Raw genomic sequence first — 25,008 nt, 5'->3', positions numbered from 1 at the left:
CAATGAGATTCACGTCTACATAGCATGGCCAATGCGCGTATCCAATTAGCTGCAATTCAGCATAAGATGGCCGCTGCACGCAGCTAATCCACTGATCCGACGATCAAAATTGCTATAGCACACGGCCAATCAGGTTCAATTCAATTCAAGGTGGCCGCCGCATACAGTCATCCGATTCGAGTATCTGGCACACGATAGACAAAGACAGAGCCTTCCACAAACTCTATAAGTATGACAAAGATGTTTGACATTGACAGTACTGAATTTCAGTGAACGCAGCCTCTATATCCTCACGATGTTCAATTTACACCATACTAGCGCCATCTAGTAACTGGGAGGAATTATATGCAGAAGTACATGTCTAGCACTGATTTTGTGTTATTCGATATCGACAGTCTCGTTGTGAAATTGTGCGTTTGCCTGAAATCTTGGGACAGTGAAAATTAATAATTCCAAGGCATAAGTGGATTTTGTGAAAGTCAAAAATGGGTCTTGTGTGCTCAACGGCGCAGGTAAAAACGTTGATATGCATTTCGATTTGTCTTACGATATTTTTTACCCTCACCTGATGACTCAGGATAACAATAGGATTATGTTAATTACGAAGAATTCTATCCAGCCACTCATATGATATTTGTAATTATACACGAAGATTCTATATGAAAGAAGTGTGTATTCAAAATTTTGTCTGAGAATGTAATATATTTATGATATTTATGACCTATTGATATGGTTGTCTGCTAGAGATAATATCATTTCTTTCAACGTTTGTATCCCAAACTCATTCACAAATTTTAATTACGTCGAAATTTCTAATTGTTGGGTGAATAAATAAATATTTAAATATACTGATATTAATAATAGCATCAACAATGATAATAAATATACGTCCCTGCCCTATTTCTACTTTTCTTTGTCAAATTTAATCCTCTGCTGCGGAGGAAAATTTATAGTATTTAAAGACAAAAAACATCACAAAGCTACTTCACTTACTCCTTATCTCTTATCTCCATTTTTGTATTCAATAACAAAGTCAGCTTGTTCAATAAGTTGTTCTTTCATTTTTTATTGTTATAATAACAATATAAAATTGCGCACATTAGTAATAAATTCAATGTAATATTTTTTTTCCTTACAAATTATTTTCAAAGGGCTATGCTTGTGAAAATATAAATAAATGAATAAATATCTGTTGTGCGCACAGATTTTACAGTTATTTGAATTACTTTTGTATTTCCGGTCCCATATTTCATATATTGTGAATTGATGAATAAATGAATAATTCCATCGATGTACGCAGAATTATTACTTATTCCTATTTTTTTTAGCTTGCCTGCCTTTGCGGCAGTACGGCATGCAGCTTTTGCTGCTCGCAGTGCCCGACATGCCGGAACAGCACCAGCACTCGTATCATGTATGCTCTAATGCTGTTACTGGGTACGATTGCAGCCTGCATTACCCTTTCTCCAGGACTCCAATCAGCTCTGTCAAAGGTAAGCTGTAGTGAAATTGTTCAAATTTTAATTTTAAGTGACTAGAACGAATAAATAAGTAGTTGATTTTTTTTTTCAATCATTTTCAGGTTCCGTTCTGCACCAACAGCTCATCTTATGTTCCAACTGGTTTCAAATTCGACTGCAAGGATGTTGTTGGCTTTCTCGCCGTCTACCGGATGTGCTTCATTCTCACACTCTTTTTCCTTCTGATGTCCCTTATCATGATTAGAGTTAAAAGTTCCAAAGATCCGAGAGCCCCGATTCAAAACGGGTATGTAATAATCACTTGGTTTAACGATAAATCAGCCAGACCATTTGAATCGAAAGATAGGAAAAGATTTTTTTTTTTTTAAGTTAAAAAATCGTCAGCATTGATATTTGCGCCAATATAGTGAACTCAAATGAAACAACATCCCTATTACGTGACAGAAATGAGTTTACAGAAATTTGAATAACACGTCCTGGAATATTCTTATTTGCTTTTGATGTCTGGGCTTCCTTTGTTCACTATAAAAATCTCTGAAAATTGATTTAAAAAGTTTCACAGATACTCATCTCCAGAGTGAATAAAAATAGATTTCTGTAATTAGGTTAAACGAGCACAATAGATGTTTGTCCGCAATTAAATCTGCATGTTATAACTGCACTGTAATGTAGGATTGAATGATCTTAAATGTTTTTCTGAAAATCTCTAGGAATGTAGTTGGTTTAGTAACCAAACTTATTTATAAATTGTCGATATCTTAGCTTGTGTTATTCGAATTTGTTTCTATTATATAGTAGAGATGTTGCTTCATTCGTATTTAGTATCATTGTCGTAAAAAACATTGCTGAAGGGTTTTTTTTCTCTTTTCCTAACTACTGATTTATCCTCAAGTTTTAATGGCTTCTCCACATCGCAAAATTTCAACATGGATAGTTTAACATGTTTGTTTCAGTTTTTGGGCTATTAAGTATCTCATTGTAATCGGTGGGATCATAGGCGCCTTCTTCATCCCAGAAGGATCGTTTGGAATAACTTGGATGTACTTTGGAATGATCGGTGGATTTCTATTTATCATTATCCAGCTGATTCTAATTGTTGATTTCGCTCATTCTTGGGCAGATGCTTGGGTCACAAATTATCACGAAACCGAATCGAAGGGCTGGTGAGTTTAGGTCACATCATTTCCCTATTATTTTCGTTTCCGTTACATTGTAATTAACGAACTTCGAAGTATTTAACCTTTCGAAGTTCAACGGTTCCGTAACAGAAAGACATTTTTTAGGTATGCTGCACTGTTGGGATCTACTTTTCTGTCTTACGCAGGAGTAATAACCGGAGTTACCTTGCTATTCGTTTATTTCACAATAGTGAGTCCATTTACGAATCGTGAAATTCATAGACACAACTTGCATTAGATGGTTATTCTGTTGTTTATTCGTTTCAGCCTGGCGGTTGCGAACTGAACAAGTTTTTCATATCGTTCAACTTAATTCTGTGCGTCATAGCCAGTGCCGTTTCCATCCTACCAAGTGTTCAAGATAAACTACCCAACAGCGGTCTCCTTCAATCTTCCGTCGTTAGTCTCTATGTAATTTATCTTACGTGGAGCGGCATTTCAAACAGCCCAGGTAGATTTGGTTGCCTAGAATGAATGTATAATATCTGGATGTGTCGAGGGTGCTAAATGAAGAAAATCATTCACAGATTCCGAATGCAATTATCGATTTAGTTCGAAAGATCCGAAGTTCGATAAGGAGAGTATCATCAGCTTGGTGATATGGATGTGTTGCGTTCTGTACAGTTCACTTCGTACAGCTTCAAAATCGTCAAGGCTCACCATGTCTGAGAATGTAATGGCCAAAGATAATGGTGCTGGTAAGTATCAAGCCTGTTACTTAGTAACTGTATGAGTTCATACTGCATTTTCTCAAACTAATCCCTATTTCATCATGTTATCACTTTATCAACGTTTCATTACCCATTTCCTGTTCTTTAATGAAACCTATTCTAAAGTTAAGATATTGAAGAAGCGTGCAATATTTACCAAATTCGAAAAAGCCTTGTCAAAACGTAGCATTATGAATGATAACTATTGAGAACATCATCAACATGGAGTCTACATCCTGAAAAAGCTGAGAAAGCCCCGAATTTCAATACGACTTTTGTTACCGAATTTCAGTAGACATCTCTTAGGGACTTCCGAAAGTGTACGTGGGGAATTCCATGTGGTTCACATAGTGTCACACGGTCACCATTGCGAATTTTGTTGTAACTTCAGCAGGTGGTAGTACTCGTAAATGCAACTACCTGTATTTTTTGTTTCTCGATATCACTTACCGCTCTAAAGTTAAAAAAACATAAACTTAGAAATTTCAAAATATTGCCGAAATTTCTATGTGAAATTACGAAACTTCTAAAACCTTGCAGGAAATGGTATCTTTATTACTTTGGAAGTGAAAATTATTAACTGATGTTACGACACAATTCATTGTGTCACATTTCTCCAAGTGCTCTGAAAAATCGAAAGACGTTACAGAGAATTCAGAAAAAATTTAAAAAATTTTGAGAAATGAAGAATGCTTTTTTGGCAGGGTCTTCACTTACAGTGCTTTGAAATTTTGTCGTGGCTCGAGGTTTCGCCACATTTGAATAATACGCACCAAAGTGTGTGTGTTTTTATTTATTATTATTTATATTAATTAAAACTTGCAAAATTGTTTCATAGTTACCTAGCTTCTTCACTTCTAGAACAGAATTAACAGCAAGCAGACGTGATTTGAATTACACAATTTGCACTTTGTTATTCATAATATGTTCTGCCAGATTTGTCCGATATTCTCACCCATAAATCGAATCTCAATTTTTTTTTCTCTCTTCCATGCAGTTTGGAATCAAAGAGACCAATCTCTAGTCGGCAATGAAGGTACGCACACACATACACAGTTCAAAGTTGTTTGTTTAAGTTGCCAAAATGGGGCTTAAAATTAGAACCATCGTCATCTACGTTCATTATCATTTGCTCATTCACATCTGCTTACATAGTTTAGATGCTTAAATTAATCGTAATCGTAGTTTTGATTTCCTCATATTATTGTCATTATCATTAATGGTACTATTGTTAGTCCTATTATCACATCCGTGATGTTATATGTATAATCTGTTGTAGGGTGTGCCTGCCTTCAGTAGTTTTTTACTAATTATAGATGTAGTTTTGTTGTTATTTTTTAGTCACACAACGGCTTGAATAGTTTGTCATCATTATGAAATAATATTTTTGAACTTCCCCGTGGTATTGTCCAGTTGTAAGACCATTGTAAAACTTTGGAGCAAGGTTATGAATATTGTATTGATTCTGTAAAACTGCGAGTGATCAAGTCAGATGTTATTAAATAATCAATTGTGTGTTGGATAGTCGAATATGCGACGTGTTCCTCGCTTTTTGTGTTTGTTAGACTTTTTGTTTTTGCCTCAAGTTCTTTAAATCAAAATTGTTTTCATAAAAATCGACAAATGTACCAAATTTATAAGAATGATAGTTGCGCAAAAAATGTGTGTACGATTTATAAATTCAGTGTGACAAACTTGAGAACAAAAGGCTTTTACTTGTTACTGCTTCCATACTTCTTGGTAATTGTGATCAGATTATGTCCCAGTAGAAGGTCCTTCTGGAGATCACGAAGAGGGTGGAGAAGCCAAAGTATGGGACAATGAAGAAGACTGCATTGCCTATAACTGGAGTTTCTTCCACTTCATGTTTGCCCTGTCGACTCTTTATGTCATGATGACGCTCACCAACTGGTATAAGTAAGTACGACTGGCAATGTTCACATTATTCTGTTTCAAACCTATTTCACTTCGGTCTGAGCAAACCTCATCGAGAAATGTGGCGCTGTGCGCAGCGCGGTTTCTCCGCTCGCCGCTAGGTGTCACCTTTCTCATGAAACAAGTAAAAGTGAATATGGATGGTTATCACAAATAACTGATGCAAGAATCTAAAATTTACAGGACTTGGGATTGCGATATTCGGCGCTCAAAATGGCCATATCTCATTTTTTCTCACAATGAAATCTCGAAAACAATTAAATAAGTTTGAAATGCACAGCGTTTTATGATTATCAAGCTAACCAAGATACCATTTTATAAAGAAAAAAAAGCTTTAACGACAAAAGATTTTGATCGTACTCGATAGTACTAACAGTAATTGAATTGGTTTGTAAGGTGATGAAAAAGAGAACGAAAACTGTTGTTTCTGATTTACACGACTTATTTCTTTCACAGGCCTAATTCAGACCTGTCTCTGTTAAACGCAAACGCGGCTTCGATGTGGGTGAAGATAATTTCGTCTTGGCTCTGCCTCGGGCTTTATGTCTGGTCTTTGATAGCGCCAGTTATTCTGCCTGACCGTGAATTTTCATATTAACGCGAATATGGTGAGTGCATTGCGAATTGCAAAATTATCTTAATTTTTTGCTTTTCTTTCCTTTTTATGGCATTCGATGAAACATTTTTTTCTCTGTGTTCTTTTTAGTTCGTCATGAATCTCGGTCGGAATACCAGAAGCCTGCCCACCTAAGATTACATCTGATTGTGAGTAAAATAAGATATTAACTAAGTTTATGGGTACATAAATAACGGTCGAAAGATCTACTACATGTAGGATCCGATAATTGATCACGGATCAGATTTATTACGTACATATGTATATGCTATATTCCTATATTATATCATATTCTTGTTCTTAGCTGATATTACTTCCGCGTTATAATTATATTAAAACCCCCTTTTTGTAATTATTAATATTCTTACTCGGATCAGTCACTTTTTCCTATACTTTACCCTTATGTAATAATAGAAACTTTTTATTAAAATTTTATTATGTTTTAATAAAAATCGGTCCGAATTTAATTTCACGCGTATTTCTTTCAATATACGCTGGTACATGTATATATAAATATATTATGTATTACCGACGTGTAGGGAAAAATACATTATATAAATATACAATAAATTTGTAATAATAATCGTTAACAATTAATATACTTTTATATTATTATGTATTGTGTATTATAAAGAGTACATCTGCGCGTGTATGTATATTTTGATATTATTTTGAGTTTTTTTTTAAGACTGCACGAATTACAATGTTTTTTTTTTCAATAATATACGTATTGGAGCACACATATACTTATTTTTTCTTCTTGCAACATTCGATTTTGAAAATACACTAAAAATGTAGAGGGCAGCATTTATAAAAAAGATACTTTATTTTTTATCATTTCAACATAATACAATATAACTTATGAATTATAAAACATATCACTTAACATTATTTTTTTTTATAATTTCCAATACACAAAGAACCTGATGATAATTGAATAGAAGTAAAAAATTAAGCGTTACCTCTAAATTCCTATCTATGTTGTCGTGTTGCAAAAATACGTATAATGTACATGCATATTTCGTATTTCTCAAAATTATTATCACATTAAAAAACTCTAAATCCAAATTACTTTCATTTTTAAAATTTGTCTTCGCTTAAGGAATTTTTGTCGATTAGATTTTTTGTTTCATCCTTCATCTTCAATTGGCGGAAGATATGTATAAATTTTTTTAATTAAAAAAAAGTATTGATTAGAAAGGATGGTGATAAGAAAAGTTTATTATTGATCAGTCTTGGAAGCGTCGCTACAACTTGTATCGCAGCCAATAACTTGCTAAACCCGGATTTATTATCTAATAACTATTTACAAATGAACGTTTAGTAGATATGAATATATATATATATGTGTATGTGGGTGTGCATATATATATGTATGACACTTACGGCACTTATGATGGTGTAACTCCCGAACGAATCGGAAGTCCATAATTTCCTTTGGAGGAAAACTTGATTGTAACTGTTCGAATGCAAGTAAAAAGTTTCAGGAAAATTAAAGGTGTCGCAATTCAAAAAATTTTGATTTTTTTTTTCGAAAAATCTTAGAATTGTGTGGTTGGAAAAATTTTCAAAAATTTTTTTCAGAAAGCTCAGACTTATTGACACATTTTATACTTGTATCATTTTTTGAAAAGAATGAAAGCTCTTGAAGATGGAGCCAGTTGAAAAACGTCTGTTTCGAAAAAGTTGAAAAATCGGAAAATTCATAAAATCGACACAGGTGGCCTAATCGAAAAACGGCCGAACACGTGTTCTTTTTTTTCGATAGACTAATTGAGAATAAAATTGACACCAAGATCGGCGTCGGTGACCTTCACCGATTAGGTGAAATGGTGTGGAATACCTCATATATATATATAAACATGTATTCGGTGAGTATGTTAATCTTGTATCACATGTACATTGTACATGATTGAAACAAGCATGTGATGGATTTTTTTTTATACACTCAGGCTATCCGAACTGGATAATAATAATGTTAATAAAATACGTAACACTACGTACCTATATTTACAAGTTTCAAAATGGGATTAAAAATCGTTATTTTTATCATCACATGTCACTCAGATTTCGATTTTTCATTCCCCGTCGGTTCAGTCGCTACAGGCATTTTCGGTTTTCGCAGTAAATGATTCTTTATGTTTTGGAACGGCGTCTCGAACAGCAGCGTTAAAATAACTGATGAAATAAGGATCCATGTCAGCTCCTTGACGTTCAACTATTGGACAATTATGGTCAGTAAATAAATTTGATTTCTAATCAAGTTGTCTTCTGCATTTTTACAAAAATTCCAACAATCTACCCACCAATGTACCAATAAATCCGTAATATTCCGCGCCTCGTTTCATTCCGACATTGTAGAAGAACACTGGAAACTGCGTAAGATAAATGGCGTAGCTAAGTCTCGTGCAGATAAGGAATCCCCTCCAGGCAAATATTCGGCTCAATATTCCTGAAATACAAGTAATAATTAAATTAAATAATCAGCTTAACGTTGACACGCTTAATTGGCTGTTTTTGATTTATCGGGACGATTTTTGAGTTCCAATAAATCGCGAGATCCCGGTTTGAAGGTCTGATAAATAGGTGAGAGAAAATTTTGAAACATTGACTTAGAAAGCATTTGAAATGATTGAGTTTTTTTTACGTTGCACTCGTGCATTGTTCTATGAAATTCAGAACTGGAATTATCGGCTATTATGCCTTGAAACACAAGTAAGTTTTTTGAGACTGGCCACCATTCCGTCGAAATGGTTTCGAAAAACCTGAAATAATTCCCAGAAAATGTAAGCTTTTCTGAATACGTCGGTGTTTGGAGAATTGAAAGCCATCCATAATTACGGTAACTACAAGCCCTCAATCAAGGTAGAACCACGAATTTATTACTCACCATTTGAGTTACCGGTGTGAGACAAAAACGCTATCCAAGAGAAAAGTATGCACCAACCAATCGGCGAAAAGGCGTTGTAAACAGCGCCGTGGATCGGATTATAGATGTAATTGATTGACCCCATCGGGGCTGGGCCAACAAACGCTGCGACAAACATTAGAGTGGAGACCAACCATCCGACGTTCACGAAAATCTGGAGAACGAAAAAAAGTTTTATTTATTGTTTTGAGTTATCTGTTTCTTCTTGGCAAAGATTAATTTGGTACAATCACGCCGTCCAACTTACAGGGTTTAATTTGTAGTCTTTTGGGAAAGTCCTCAGCAAGTATCCCGTCAAAACTCCAATGATGTAGACAGTGAGTCTATGAGTTGGTAAAATGTACGAGTGGTTTGCTGTGTCGAACAACTGTTTTATTCTGTAAAGGTGATTAAAGATCAAGATAATACAACATTGCTCATTAAAATCTGTATCAAATCCGAATGACGATTTTCGAATGTATAAATACAGGGCAGGATTCAACCCGAGAGCTAATTCTGCGTAATTCATACTTACGAAGTGCCGAAGAAAACGTAGTTGTTTAGTTGCCTGTCGTATGTGACCTTGTAACGAAGCATGGTCGAGAGTACAGCGAGAACAGTGAGTACAACGGTGCCGATTTTAGGTCTTTTCCAAAGAAGGAAAACTATCAACGGCGACGCAGCGAATAGCTGAGTGTCGATTCCCAAGTGGTGCGTGTGCGTTAGGCACTAGAAAATTTATGAAAATTCGGATTATTTCACATATTGCAATGATTAAAATCTCCTAAATTTGATTAGCAACACTCTAACACCTCATTTTATATTTATAAATATCAATATACTCACCATATTTTCAAATCCAAAGTAGTTGTGCACGAAGAGGAAATTTCTCCACCAAGTCTTCTTGCATATGTCAGCGTGATGTGTTACAACGAGATTCCACTGGGGACCGGAACCCATGAACGGCATCACGAATGTACAGAAGATTATCAACGCCCCCAAAGTGGGCACTAGTCTGAAACGAAACACATCGCAGGAATTACTTGATGGCGGGATATTGGTTTTGCGGCACATCACAGCGCTCGGTATGATTTTCTTCATTAACAACCAAAACGATATTTACCTGAGAATTCTGGAAAGGTACTCTCGCTTAATGTCCAGTGCCCCGGTTCTGTTAAGTCGCCCAACGAAGGAATAAGTCGTCAGAAGTCCCGACAGCATGATGAACGGATCGGTATAAAGACTTGCAGCGCGGCCAATCACTGTCCAAGGTTTACCGAGATACTGCAATCGGCAATTTCATTGTTAATTTGAGAACTGATCGCTTTATCTAACCACGAGGTACTGACGATTTTCCGCATACCTCCGCCATTTCCGTTCTGTTGATATATGGGTTGAAGAACATTGCCATACTCTTGTGGGCCACGATCAACATCAAGGCATTCAGTGCCCGGACCCCGTGTAGCGAGGCGATGTCTCCCTCGCCTCTCTCAAGTGATATCAACTTGTTGAAATTTCGTTTCAGCGAGAACGACAGCAACAATTCACTCGCCGAAAGTTCGTAGTGGTCGTAGACGGAAGCAACGACTGCCAGAGCGATCACGCCCATGAAAAAGCAGCTGTAGCAATTCAAGGTCAGTATACTTCGCTGTGTACCGGTAAAATACGCCACATTGGACGTTCCGTATCAACTCTAATTGGTCACTTGGGGTGAATATCACCCCAAACATTATACACGTTACCTTAACTTTACCAATGTTTTACAATATTTAAACGATCAATTTTTATTAGGAAAGCTGAGAGAGCTTTTTTTACGATGCTTAAACAATACCTATGTATACATTTTTTTTTTAGATTTTTAGAACTCATTTTCGAAACAGAATATCACTTTTTTGGACGGTGTGACCGTTATGCCGTTCTACTAAAGTGTAACCAAATAAATAGGGTGAAAAAAACGTCATTTTCCAACGACTATTTAACACTTCATCAACTCAGCATGAGAAAAGAGGAGTGTGATCGCTTGCACAGAGCTTTGCGAAACCTCATATTCGTATAATCGAGCTAAAACCGGGGCTGAAACAATCAGCTGATTGTTCTGCACGACGCCATTTTGTTTCAGCCTCGTGAATAGTTCGTATCCAATTCATTATACATACCTAGCAACAATCATTTCCATCGGATACGAATCTTTTCGTCGTCTTTGACACATCTCGGAGTCAACGCGGACGCTTATTTTGAGCCCGGTTTGCGCCGTGTGTTTAGCTATCGCGTGCCGCAACGATACTTCCACGTCTTGCGGTGAACACGACGCTGGCGTGCAGACGGCCCAATTCACAGTACTGAATCGGGGTACACGATGTCCAGGCTGAAAACATGCCCATATTTCTATCTACATTGCTTGTTTCTGGACCATTACTGAGTACACGGAGAGGAGTCTCGGGTGTAGCGGTCAGTGTTATAGGTTAGAATATTTTAATTCAAGGTTTTGGTAAGCTCCTGGCCAGCCATCATCAGAAATTAGCGTCTTGAATTGGAAGCAAGAGGCGAAGACTTGGCACCAATTCGAACACCTCACGCGAAATTAAAATCACATTAGTTTCTCATGATAGCTGGTCAGACGTCAGTCAAAACTATAAATAAGGACATTCTACTCTAATTCTGACTGCTAAACCCGAGGCTCTTTTCCGCATACTTCTATCAATATGGAATATGATTCGGGTAAAGTTTTACTGAAAATTGGTACAATTTATTCCCCCATTCTCCTAAGAAACGAATAGCGTCGTTATTCGCTCGATAGCTATAATTGAGTATAATAGAAACAACCCGGGAAGTTGTAGTAAGTGTGCCGATCAGCCCACAAACAACAAACAAACGAAATATATTAAGCCTGATATGTAATTAGAATGACGAAAAGTTGCTGATGTAAATGTATGATGACGAGGTGGGACATTGCAATTGAAAAGTCTGTTATAGGCTCTTTCGCTATTATAACGATATTCTCGAAGAGTCCAATCATTCATGCGTTGTATTCTAATACGATAATTTAGTCGACTCACGTCGGTTAAGTTGCTGTTGAATGCATAGTGGGAATGTAGGAGTCTGTGAAGATGCTTAAGGTCCGGCCGTGAATCGTCCATGTCCAACTTAAGGTATGCAAGACAGTATTGACCTTGAATTCCTTCGCTTCCTTGGACGCCAACACACTCGTCAAAGTCCCCGAACTGATTGACATTCCCGTTCAGGAGTCCCGAGGGTATTTTAGCCGTCGCGTCGAACACTGAAGAAGGAAAAAGTCACAAAATCACTATCATTCCAAAGTAGAATATTCATAAAGATTTGCGTTTCGTGCCATTTTGGGACTGTTCTGATGCATGACGTCTACTGGAGGGAACCGACGTAATTCACGCAATCGTATGATTTCCAAATCTCGCTAAATTTTACCTTTGCATACATCAGATACGTTTTTTATTCACGTCATTCATTATTCATTCTTTTTTCGATTCTGAATCATCGGTTGATTTTACACAATCTTCGATGATATAACCAAAATCTAATGTCAAATATATTCATACTTGCAGATCAACAAACTTACTCTTTAACGCCCATAAGCTCAACTTGTTTAGTTCTCGCTTGAAAATGTTCGAATCCCGGCGACATTCCGCACTGACTGGTCCCGTTCCAGGAAGATAAGCGGGAATCAGTTCAAGAAGATTCCCGGACTCTCTGTCGATTTCCTCGGCGAAATTTTCTGAAATACCGAGACAAAAATCAACACCTACATTTTTTAAATTTTGATTATGATATTCACACGTAAATTTATTTTCTCTACTGAAATTGAAAATCTGTTTAACGGATGTGCCATTCTCTAAGACTTTCAATCGGACAGGTTGTTTTTAGAATTTCAGATAAATACCTATGGCTCACGTTGTTACATACTCGTATACTGTAAGAATTGCGGCTATCGAAATCATTGCTTTTTTTGTTTACCTCTTATTGTGATTAGTTGATAGTATTGCCGTGAATTTAAATAATCATAAAAATTCGTATGACGTTGCGTGTAGTAACTGCGTAAAAAATTGCAGAACTCGTTATGTAATTAATACCGCGTTGCAGAAATAATTTGATGTAAACGTTAAATTTGAATAACAAATTCATGTCGTAGCTCGACGAGAAGATTAATCGTGTTTAATAGATAATTAACAAAATGTTGGATATTATCAAACATGAGTAATTATTGTGACAAGAACGAAACTTTGAATTTGTGTCAAGTGTACAACGTACGTCCAAGCGGCATAACATTTTCAGCGGGTCTTACCAGCATATCGAAAACACGAAGTTAGGATATTTTTTCGACGCGTCGTAAAGATAAGTATGTAATTTTTGAAAAACAAGATGCGGCGTGAAGATAGTCGTAATCGCTTCCGTGTTCAGTGGGAAACATCATCCGACAACGATGTTTGCAGGATCGAAGAAGATATTGGCTGTATTTAACGTACTTCTCTATTGTTCTTCAATTCGTTGACCCTTGTTTTTCCCCACTCACAAATTTTTTTGTGTATTTTCAAAGTATGTTTTGCTTTTGTTTCAATTTCCATTTTCATATTAATATATTTACAATTAGTTGAAAAATTAGTGGCGTAGGACAGGAAAGATTTCGTCAGAACTTTCGTATTCCAAAACTTGGCAAATCAGCGAGTGGGTATATAATGTAGTTGGGCCTGGGGAGCTGGGCATGCGTTTAGCATTGAAACGATCATTTCGTCATATTATAATACGATGATCAACTGTTACACGCGTATCATTTTCGTCCCACTTTCATATTTGCCAATTTTGTAAGCCGCCGCTTTAAATTCATTCAAAACCACGTGCGTTCTAGATTAATGAGTAATTATCTTACGAATCAAGAATTCATCAGCTTACATAATTTATAAGAATAATCTTTGATTATTCTCAATCTAAGTCAATAAGCTAATGTGACAGATAATTAATTTTTTTTTTTTTTTTTTTTGGTTTTTTGGCTTAGTTGTTTCATTCAACTTTTCGACTTTTATATTTGTGTTTTTCACTCCCGATGTGTTTTTCAAACGTCATGTTCGATTTTTATCTATTTATCGGCACCGCCCACGGCGTGACAAAAATTCCCGAACTACATCCTGAATTAAAAACAAGAGTAATATTTATTATATCGATGCATGTAATATGGATAAACAATTTTAAAACCGTCGTACTATTACTTGCCGCTTTTTATAGTACAGAAATAATAATACTAATAACAATAATAATAATAATAATATAACGAATACTAGTAATAAAAATAACAATAAGACACTACCATTCAATAAGTCCGTGAAAAATTTGATTATTCCAAAACCGTGTGACCCGAATAGCCAACGGGCCAGAGGCTACGATGAATGTAGCATAAAAGTTGAAAGTATCAATGATCAAATATGATTACCCATGCCGAAATATCTGTTGTTGGAAAAAACCAAGTCATAAAAAGTTTTCTACATCTGCAAATGTCTGTTTAAATATAAGCAAGATAATTATATTTCTAATTAACGATCGATCGATTCTGATTCATCAAGACTGCAGGACTTTCCATTAGATGCTTTCGGATTTTTTACTCCTATGCAGAATCCTTGAGATACGGTTCTATCAGACGTGTTCGGTGATTCCCGGCAATTTGTCGACACACTTTCAAGCAAAGTGCTTTCTTCCGTTCGGTTATTAATGAACGGTCAGCGCAGATTATACTTTATTTAGTACCGAAATTTGCGTAGATGGAAAACACCGATTAGCGCATTGATTAAGATAAATAAAGAGACTAGAAATTTTTCGTCTGGTATTTGTTGAACACATAGTGTAAAATGTATTAAAAATTTGTGTACAGTGTTTACGTTTATCCAGAATCCTGAATCGCACTCAAAATTCTTTTTGTATAGGTATAATAAAAGAACACTTTCATCAGGATTTCCCTCGGGTTTAATTTTCGGCTTACCGAAAATATATTAGTACAGAGAAGAAAATTTATTTCGCATTCGACTGTTAAACTCAAGGTAAAATCTGTGAGTGTGGTCATAATTTTCAGGCAAATGATGATATTGCAATCCAGTGATATATGAACATAGTGTTTCGACGATAGAAAATAAATAAACGGTAAGATTTTATTACGATATGAACAAAAATACAAGAATTCCATTCAATAGCAGATAATATTGAATCTTTTTATGGTGGTGAATTAGGAGGAGTGGTTCGTCCCTAAACTTCGCTTATGCTAGTCACTCGATTTCAATTCAAGTTATTCGGTATTGATTTAAATAACTTGATTTCAATTTAAGCGATTTGATTAGAATGAAAATAATTTCATAAAAAATAGGTGATTTGATTTTATTTAAAGTTATTTCTTCTTAATTCAAATTTGTTCATTGGAATCCATGCAGTTTTGAAATCAGATGTGGGTTCAGAGCATTCCTTAACGATCGGTCACTCGGGAATGTTTAAATCGAGTCATTGGAACGAATGTCCGAAACAAGTTTCCAGGATTTCCAATTCACCTCCTACAATTATCAGGCTGGGACTAAACTGCATCAATTTTTTGTCTCTCGACTGCAGCGAGATGGATACCTGGCACGGTATTCGCCTGTCCAAATCCTAGCCGTCCCTAGGCGTTTGAATATACCTGTTACACCGGGTCAGACGTGTTTCGTTAGGAGGGGGAATAAAACTACTTTCGATATTTCAACATGCGGAGCTGTTTCCAAAGGAATGATATTTACTTTCATTGCTTTAAATACGGGACACGTCGATGACATGCTACAAGGCCATGGAGTCTGGTATCAAACGCATAGGTACGCTTATACCTTATGGCAATCAGGTCGCGATCAAACAAGGCCATATATCTTTATCGTTATTCCATAATTACCTCAAAATCCTTGTCTCCTCGAATCTAAGTCACGATAATATCTCCACTCACATAATATGAATGTAAAGAAAAAAAGTCGTCATGCATTGTGCACGGATTTATTATTTCTTTGATGACCTCTTTCACTTGTCGTGTTTTCAGCGGAATCGCAATAATAATAAATTTCTACGAGGGATGTTTAACGACCAGTTTCTGTACTAGCAGATGAATTGATTGCACAAGTTTGAAGTATGAATAAGTCCATTTTTTGGAAAAACGCGTTTATGCCGGATTTTTGAACTTTGTTATCCATATTTTATTTGAAGATATATAATTGTCGACATTTGTTTATCTGAATGGAAATATAGTGGTTTTGCTAAACCAAATAAGTCCATTTTCCCGGCATAACCGAATAAGTTGAATTGTTTCAGTTTGGCAGCGAAAAAATAATGACTCCATTATCTTAATGATATTGCTACATTCGATCTTCTATAAAATAGAATGGCTTCCAACAGTAATTAATTCTGGAACCGATTTTCCCGATGCGGCAGTGTATCTGTAACTTAAAATAGCGTTTTCTTACTTATTTGGTTATGCTTGTCTGCCACAGATATACTCTGAGGGCTCAAGATACAGATTGGCTCTATCGTTCAAAAACACCTTGCCAGTTGATCTTTCTTTTATAATAATATTCTATTTTCACATTAGACTGATTATGAAACTCAAACTTCAGCCACATTCAATTAATGCATTCAGAGAAGTCAAGATTTATAATTTCATTAGTCTAATGGTAAATTCAGAGCTAAAATTGATCGTCGATTAACCAATATTCGTATCAAAAACTAAGAGACTTATCTCATTTTTCTTTTCAGACAACTTAGGCACGAAATCGAACACAGAAAATGTTTATACTGTAGTAAATCAAACTCATAGAACGTTTCGTCTCGCACGAGTAAATATAATAACCAGATCACCTATGTAATCAGAGAAAAAAAAATGTCGAAAAAATAAGATATTCGACTGATACTCAACTGATATTCGAAGCTTTCAATTGCAAATAAACTCATTCGTAAACACCGAAATTATTTGAAAGGCAGGCCGTATGTTATACAATTTTTGATGATTTGAAATATCGTAACAAATCATGAGACCATTGATTTTATTAAAGAAATGCGTAAGATCGAAAGCGATCCGTCTTCGATGAAGAGGTTAGGAAATCGATATTACGAAATTCGGCAAAATCGTGACGTATCAAGAGATGGAGAAAATACTTTATAGACGGTTATTTCCGGGAATAATTCAATTCGCTCAGCTCCATTATACAAATAAGTAATTAAGTACAGTTAACAAGTTATTAAGTTAAAGTATAATGCTTCTACACGACTAAAATATCTACAGTGTGCATTCACTTCGTTTGAAGCCCATCATTCGAATCTGGTGATTTGAAGTCGAATGCCGTTTATTCTACTATAATGAATTAGACCATTAAAAGAAGAGAGAAATGTATTTAAATTTATTGCTGCGAGCTTATACAATAATTTAACGGTATAATAATGTCTTCTTCTTCCAACTTTTCTTCTTGTTTTCATATTATAAAAATTGATATTTAATTAGTTTTTTTTATCCTGGTCCTTGAGCTAAATCCGGATGATCACGAGATGTAAATGAAATCTAATAGCGCGAAGCTGTATTTGTTTCTACTCTCGAGATACGTATCAAAGTGCAATGAGTAGCGAGAAACTGCACATGGGACATACGTGAAGTTGTTCACCTCGAGTAGCGATTAGAAGAGTCACCGGTGGCCAATGAACGTGGAGTCTGAAGTGAGTAGCTATGCGGTTTGAAATGAAAGTAAACACGAAACAGCGTTTATGCAGCCGTTGCATAATCCACCTTCGTTTCTAGCTTCGCTTGTATGGCTTACCAATTAGCCGACCGAGAGCCTCGTATCTGCTAATCGACCCATAAGCGTCGTTTTGAACACCGGAATACTGAAAAAGTATTCATTAACAGAAAAGACACAGTTGCACCTTTCGTGTGCTCAATGATTTTTTGACCAAGACATGTTTTTCTTCTTCAATTCAAGTCATTTTATTTCATAATTCAACTTCTTTTGATCTCAACTCAAGTTGTTTCATTGAAATCCAAGAGTTTTGAGTTAAGTTTAAGTAATGAAACAAATCTTAATTCCGAAAAGAATCTGTATTAAAACCTATATATTCATACTGAACAGTTAACTCTACTTTTGCCGCAGGAGTTTTACGCACCATCGATCATTATTTACCTACTGAATATATTAAAATAATTTATCGTAATTGATACTCTATTGCTAAAAAAAAAAAACTCGTCAACTATAAATGGAAGTTTGACTATTTTTAGCGGCACATTTTACTTTACCGATCATTCAAGTATGTTGTCTTTATTAGTTTTTCTTATTCTCGGTTTAAATCTCTCATAGATTCTCCTATCAGAAGCAGCTCAAATAGTTTTCAGGTATTTAATTGTTCTGTTGAAACACAGAGTGACTTCATCGAGGGGTTTTGACATTTGGCAAAATTTTTTCGAGAACGATGCGTAATTACTTCGCAGACTAACTATATATTTTCAAACACCACTCGTTTTCTACGTTTCTCACTACAAAACACATTTGTTCAAATTTCTCACCGTAATTTTACAAATTTTGTCATCAAGATGTATCTTCGGCGTCTGACATTGTTTTGACACTTTCACCCGATTTCAAAGCGCAACAAGCGAAAGGAACGAGGAACTTATCACTCGAGCAGGTTGGCTTACAGCTACGTTCACCTCGTGCCGTTCGAAGCTCGAGAATCTCGGCTCTTTACGCAATAGATTGCGTACAGTTGCTAGTCCGGTTTTATTAAAATTGTTCGACTCTTGATCGAAGAGAATCTAATATGTATCTGGGGCAACTCTTTGGCCAAATGTTGTAAGAGAAAAAATTACTTTGCTAATTTGATACGAAAAGTTTTCTCCAAAAATCTCACTTACCCTAATTTATTACGAATTAGCGAATATCCAAGATGCTTTCGTATCAAGAAAAAAAAGTTTCAGCCATTAATAATAGAATGGATGTTTTAATACGTTTGAAGTCGCGGATGAATAATATCAACAGTGAAGTTTATGTACTTGTATAATATTGACTTGTGGTAAATATTGAAGATTTACATTTACTCTTAAGATGCAATTATGCAAAGAATCCGAGACGTGTAACGCATAACTAAATTTGCAATACGTTAACTATATCCGTATTGCTTGTCAAGATTCATGAAGAGGTATATACCTGTATTATATACGGTGTTTTGTTGGTGTTTACTTTATTGTGCTTACGCTTACGGATAACGTCAGCGTTCGACTTTATAATATTTTATACACATGTGCATGTTAGTTTAAGAATATTACTATGTTCGGGAAATGCTACGCAGGATTTTACTTGCACAACGTATTTTAAAACATGACGCATTTTCACGGATCTTTCACGTCGAGGATTGATTCATTGCATCAACTTGTTTTACCGGTTAAATTACGACGATAGGTTCCTGTGTGCGTATCAACGGGATTGAATGAAAATTCTAATTTGACTGCAATTTCGATTCAAGTGTGCCCGTAGGTGAAGCAACATGGGGTTGCACTGAGCGATCAGCTGATCACTTCACCCTCGGTTTTAGATAAATTATGCTCATATTAACCGGACGGAAAATTTCGTACAAGTCGTTGAATGTTTTTGTCTTTTTTTTTTTTTGCCACATCGAGTTGATCAGTGGAATATACATTTAAGTAGAAAATGCTTTTATAACGAATACGAGCCGGTGCATAACGTGTTACAGTTATATTTTAACTGCAATAGGACGTATTTACATATCTTGGTTCCTAATAAGGTGGGGATTTCCGTGCAAATTTGTATTTGGCAGGTATATGAACTACACCGGTACGTTAACCTTTTTCGAAGATGAATAGAAAAAAAATTTGAAGCCTCGAGGCATGCATCGTGAATAACAAAATGTGAATGTGAATATGATTGCGATGGTATCCAAGTCTGTGGTGCCTGCACGAAGTGAGGAAGGCATTTGACATTGACTTGTGAATGGGAGGAAGAGGAGAGGAGAGAATCGAAAGTAGACACGCACGCGCTGAGGCTGCAAGCCGTGGTGAAGCAGCAAGGTCTTCGTGAGTACGAACCTGGTTATTCTTTAGCCTGTGACAAATTCGTTCAGTTCTCATTGTTAATTAACAGTGAGCACAGGACAGGCAGGCTGCCATTATTAAGTATGCACATTAATTTATTCACGCACGGATGCGACGAGGCTGCAGAGGCAGTAGCCTTGCGCTAACGTTTGCTGAATAATTCAAGGCAAGGAAAATCGTATACAATGACTGTGTAACCAACCATTAGTTAGCGGTATAATATACATCTCAGCACGTGTTTTTCGTTCTATTATTATACCCTAAGTTGGTCTCCGCGGTTGTTAAAAGTTGCAGTTTCTGGGCGAAGGTTACTGGACGTCAAGATTACTCGTTGCAAAATCCCCGGTGGGATATTCTAATTTGTTTTTAAGCATTTGTTCACGCGAAATGGTAAAAAAATATGAAGTCGATAAGAATCTCGCGTATGAACTTCAAAATCAACATAAGATAATATCAACGTTTCTTCACCTCCTTTTCCAAAGGATCAAAAAATTTCCCGTTGAAATTATATCACTGTCAAATTTGAAGGAAGGTCTTTTCTTCTATTATGTTTAAATCTTCTCGACTAAATACCGTTTGATCGAATGGTGTTGCAATAAACTTTACGTCGATGAAGTAACTTGATGAATTTTTTACGAGTCACTAAAACTATGACTCGCAACGATTTACAATTCGCGAAAAATTACTCCATACATTCAAACTGTAGCGTGGTAGTGGGAAGCGGGGCAAAATGAGATTATAGGGCAAATGGAAATACTTGGGGTAAAATGGCATACCTGCTTTGGTCAAAATGGAATGCTTAGAGCGAAACGGAACATTTGGGTCGAAACAAAATACTTGGATCGAAATGGGATACTTCAATCAAAATGGGATACTTGGGTCAAAATAGAAGACTTCGGTCAAAATGGGATACTTTGGTCAAAGTAAAATACTTGAGGTCAAATGGGATACTTGGGGCAAAATAGGATGTTTGAAACAAAACAGGACACTAGGCGCTAAAATTCGCAACCAACATTCATAGAAAATTGAGTGGTTTCCTTGTTTCCGTTTTCAATATTTTTTGTGACGATTCTTTCCATATTGCCTGTAAGATTTTTATTAGATTAAGAAAATTCTGAAAACTGTGACCATGTATAGGATATTTTACAGTAACGACATTTGCAACATTATGATGCATTTATCTAGAATCTGGATATATCGCAACAATATGCCTCAGCGATTTCTGAAATGGTATGTCAGCGAAGCGGCAACAGTTAATTTATACGTTGAGTTATATATACATTCGGGCTAATGTATATTATTTTGTAATTCCTTTCGAACCACACGCATCATTTCACCATCTATAACACGGTTTCACAAAATCACGTGTATATATATATATATGTACATATCGGCGTGTGTGTACAATCTCTGCAGATAATCAAATCGAGGAAATGTCTTTTCGCAGTCTTTCGGATTGAATTAATAACATTTCCAAATTATAACCAAGCGATATCAACAGGTGTATTAATTAGTAATAGTAAATCATAAAGACGGAAAAAATAGTCAAGACAGAAATTTTTACGCCCGAATCGAGCACCGTATATGACCCAAAATACTTTCCCTAATGAATTAGGTATTCGGTCATTTAAAGCATGTAAATTGTAACGATAAGGCAATTTTTTTATGCACTTAAAATCGAAATAGAAAGCAATTTTGAGCTGTTTAAATTAGTCTGACGACGCGAATTAAGAAACTTTGAAAATTCCTTGCACAAACTTTGAATATTATTATTGTTCCTGACTCACAGGGCGTAAAAAAACTAAGTTTGAAATTAAGAAAATCAAGTTAGCCTGACGTACAAGATCCTGTGATTCTCAATTAGATAAGTATCGTATCACGTAGGTGATAATTGACCAATTACTTTCCAGAATAGAATATAATATATAGTTGAAACTCTTCTATCACGAAATGAATTGGAAAATTTTCGGCCGTCAACGATGTTCCAATAATTCTTTAATTGGTCAAATATTATTCCTCAGCAAATGACAACTCATCGTTTATAAATGCGATCGAGGACTGCGACGAGAAATGTATCATATAATTACCACAATGGTCGTTATAACACAATTCGACCCTAATTACCAATCGGCACCTTTAGACGGCGAGCCTCTTCGCCGCGTTGCTTAACAAAATTCCTGAAACTCTCACAACTAATAAATCGATTACCCGTTTAAATGGTGTTCGAAAGTTTTCGGTCGCCACTCGATCGAAATTTTCCTCGCATTCCTAGGTCGAAAACAAGGGTGAATAAAAATCTTCAATTATATGAGTATCACGACTTACCGTAGAAAGTGTTCGTGTGCAATGTTTCCGTTGAATTGATGATCCAAACACGATCTTGCTGCACGGGCTGTTGATTGGCCGCAGTGTGATTACCGAGATGATCGATGAGTTCAGCTAGCGTATAATTATCGGAATTTTCAGTTTTATTCAACGTTAAAGCCTCGAGTATCTCTTCGTCCTTAAGACCGTTCAGCTTGACCGATTTAATTAAATCAACGGTGTTTGGTGTCGCGATTACAGCCACGCCATGAAGCAATTGAACTGCAACGATAACCGTCACTACCAATCGCTCCATCATCGCCATAGATTTTAAATATCTATATATCTGTATATATTTATTTCTCCGTGAATTCTCGTTTTCGTTTACAATTTTCTTTTTTTTTTTTGTTTTTTTTGTTTTTTTTTTTCTGTCTATTATTCTTTATTTTATTCAGTCATCAGAATTAAACTTGGATACGAAATATTTTACCTCCTCGGCTTTTTTTCTTATTTCACGTTAAGAATAGCAATGATAATGATAATAATAACAATATTATTATTTTTAGTATTAAAATTTGTTTCCCTCCGCAGCGATAATTACGACTGCGGGTATGTATTATTTTACTGGTACAGCAGAGGATTTAAACAATAACGGCAGCGACGCGCGACACTGTTGGCGATGAAAAAAAAAAAAAAAAAATTCCGAAAAATCTTCGAGGGTCACTTTTGAACGGTTGTAGAATGTGCGGAGTGCGAGTACTGAGTGATCGCGTTGACCGCCGATCGAACCTTGCCTCTGGAAATGACCGGCCGGCTCTCTTGTAGAGGGGTGTCAGATCCCCCACCCTTGATGAAAATCCAACCATCTAGACGATCACAAGGTCTTCCAGTCCCCATGCACTGTTGAAACGGATGTCGTAGGTATCCACGTTCAGAAAACTACCTCATCATGGAATATGTGAAATGAAATTATTCGTTTTTACATTCCCCTTGCACGGTAAAACCAACGACATAAAATTAGAATATAAAACAATAATACGGAAGAGAATGTCGCAGAAGGAAAATATTGATATTTCTAAACAATTTTGTCACACTAAACTTGACTGACGATCGAAGAACAATTTCTTCGAATCATTTTTTACATTATTTATTAGTTACATTTCGTTATGTTAATTCGATTGATGTGATAACTGAAATTATTTTCAATTGTATGAAAAGAAATTAGCTCCGTGCTTTCCAAAAAAAAAAAAAGAAAGAAACTAGCAAATATTATCCTCAGTTTTCAGATTTTTTATAATACCTGGAGTGATAACGTTGGATATTTTTCTTTTTCTTTTTAATTTTTATACGTGTGTAAGATTGCACCGATTGTTTTTCAAACTGTATAATAAGTAAATGACGCAGTTCTCACGCAGTTGCTTTATCGTGAGGTTTTGTTTCTCCTTTTTTCTTCTTCTTCTTCCCATTCCCGTGAAATTCGATCAATCATTATTAATCAGCAGTTTCAACTCTATAACCGCGTATTAGTGTATCATATTTACTTGTATGACGCACTTATATACGTACAGATAGGTAAAATATAATTCACTTTTTGGAAATTGACTATCCAATCGTTAGGAAACAATTCATTTGTAATCATGAAGCGGATGACAAGCGAAATTTTCTAACATGTCTGCATATCTGTGGAAACGCATTTGTATTATATATAATTTCCTGAATACCTCGCACATGTATATTCGATGAACGTCTATATAACATGATTTCGTAAACGGGTCATTTCATTTCGTCCGAGTCGGTACGTCGAGTCGGTGATTTCAACGCCTTTTCGCTGCTCGGGGAGAAGTTTGTTCACTTTTCAGCCAAAGAATATTGTGAAATACTTTAACTTATAGTGAAAGCTTAAACTTTCCGAAAAAAACTTTAATTCAATGGGCGAAACTAGTTGAGACTTTACAATTGTTCACTCAGAGAAAGATAATGTTTGTTATGATATTTTTTGTTAAAAACAATAAAGTACCGTGGATTAAAAATCATGAATGCCGGAAAAAAGGTTTTATTTTTCAAAAAAGAATGTCATCAGTTGTAATGAGCTGCGAATCATACGCGGAACGAGTTGACGTTTACCTTTCAATAATTTGTATGTGAAACGTAAAAAACAAATAAAACAACAACTCCGCATAGAGACATCCATAAGCAGTCCTTCTTTTTTTTTTTTTTTGTCAAATAGCAAAGCAACGTTTCAGTGTAGTTGCAAATGCACGTTGGCTTTTACTGATAACGAGAAAAAGAATAACATACCTTGTAACATTAATCAATCGGGTCCGGGCTTATGCAAATTAACCATGTCTATTGCGAAAAATATTTTTTTCCTTTCTTTCTCAAAAACATCGATTTTAACGACTATCGAATAGATTGATCACAAAAAATCTTTGGAAGATGTGAGGAGCTGCATTCTAACCGATACTCGAAGATTTTACGAGCCAGTCGAATTAATTTTGGTGAAATTCGCGACACCATTTGTAGCCGACCTTTTTTTGTAGCGAACTTTCTTGATAATGACCCAAAAACAGAGTTTTAACTATGAAGCGGGCGTTTTTAATCTAATTTTAAAAGAATATCTCGGAGAATTCTTAAAATGCCAGGATTAATCTTCGAATCACGATATCTGAAGGAAATTGAGTTGAAAATTTTTTAATATTTATTTTTGTCAGTCTCCCGGCGACATTTTCAAAACTTTTTTGTTTTTCAAAAGCGTGTATCTCAACACCGAAT

General features: G+C 35.7%; 2 protein-coding genes across 7 annotated transcripts; one reads left to right on the top strand and one right to left on the bottom strand.

The window, feature by feature from the left end:
- The first annotated feature begins 304 nt into the window (after positions 1-304).
- Positions 305-6,589, top strand: LOC124298564 (probable serine incorporator). 6 transcript variants are annotated; one of them, XM_046750734.1, is made up of 11 exons: positions 305-512; positions 1,329-1,493; positions 1,583-1,767; positions 2,435-2,644; positions 2,765-2,849; positions 2,927-3,110; positions 3,187-3,357; positions 4,367-4,405; positions 5,124-5,286; positions 5,761-5,912; positions 6,011-6,589. In XM_046750734.1, exons 1-10 carry the CDS (start codon positions 486-488, stop codon positions 5,900-5,902), a joined length of 1,371 nt encoding a protein of 456 aa, XP_046606690.1. In that variant the 5' UTR covers positions 305-485; the 3' UTR covers positions 5,903-5,912; positions 6,011-6,589. The 6 variants fall into 6 exon arrangements, with proteins under 6 accessions (XP_046606690.1, XP_046606691.1, XP_046606692.1 ...); XM_046750735.1 differs by having other exon boundaries at positions 306-512; positions 5,136-5,286; XM_046750736.1 differs by having other exon boundaries at positions 308-512; positions 5,139-5,286.
- A 969-nt stretch (positions 6,590-7,558) lies between these two features.
- LOC124298562 (O-acyltransferase like protein) lies at positions 7,559-23,030 on the bottom strand. Its single transcript, XM_046750731.1, has 12 exons — positions 22,258-23,030; positions 12,421-12,576; positions 11,885-12,105; positions 10,985-11,193; positions 10,192-10,447; positions 9,952-10,112; positions 9,675-9,843; positions 9,364-9,557; positions 9,097-9,226; positions 8,811-9,003; positions 8,227-8,372; positions 7,559-8,138 (listed from the first exon to the last, which is right to left on the bottom strand). Exons 1-12 carry the CDS (start codon positions 22,559-22,561, stop codon positions 7,980-7,982), a joined length of 2,298 nt encoding a protein of 765 aa, XP_046606687.1. The 5' UTR covers positions 22,562-23,030; the 3' UTR covers positions 7,559-7,979.
- Between the last annotated feature and the right edge of the window lie 1,978 nt (positions 23,031-25,008).

The sequence above is a fragment of the Neodiprion virginianus genome, chromosome 2 (assembly GCF_021901495.1).
Source record: "Neodiprion virginianus isolate iyNeoVirg1 chromosome 2, iyNeoVirg1.1, whole genome shotgun sequence".
In the NCBI taxonomy this organism is placed as follows: Eukaryota; Metazoa; Arthropoda; class Insecta; order Hymenoptera; family Diprionidae; genus Neodiprion; species Neodiprion virginianus.
This window is presented reverse-complemented; position numbering and strand designations above follow the sequence as displayed.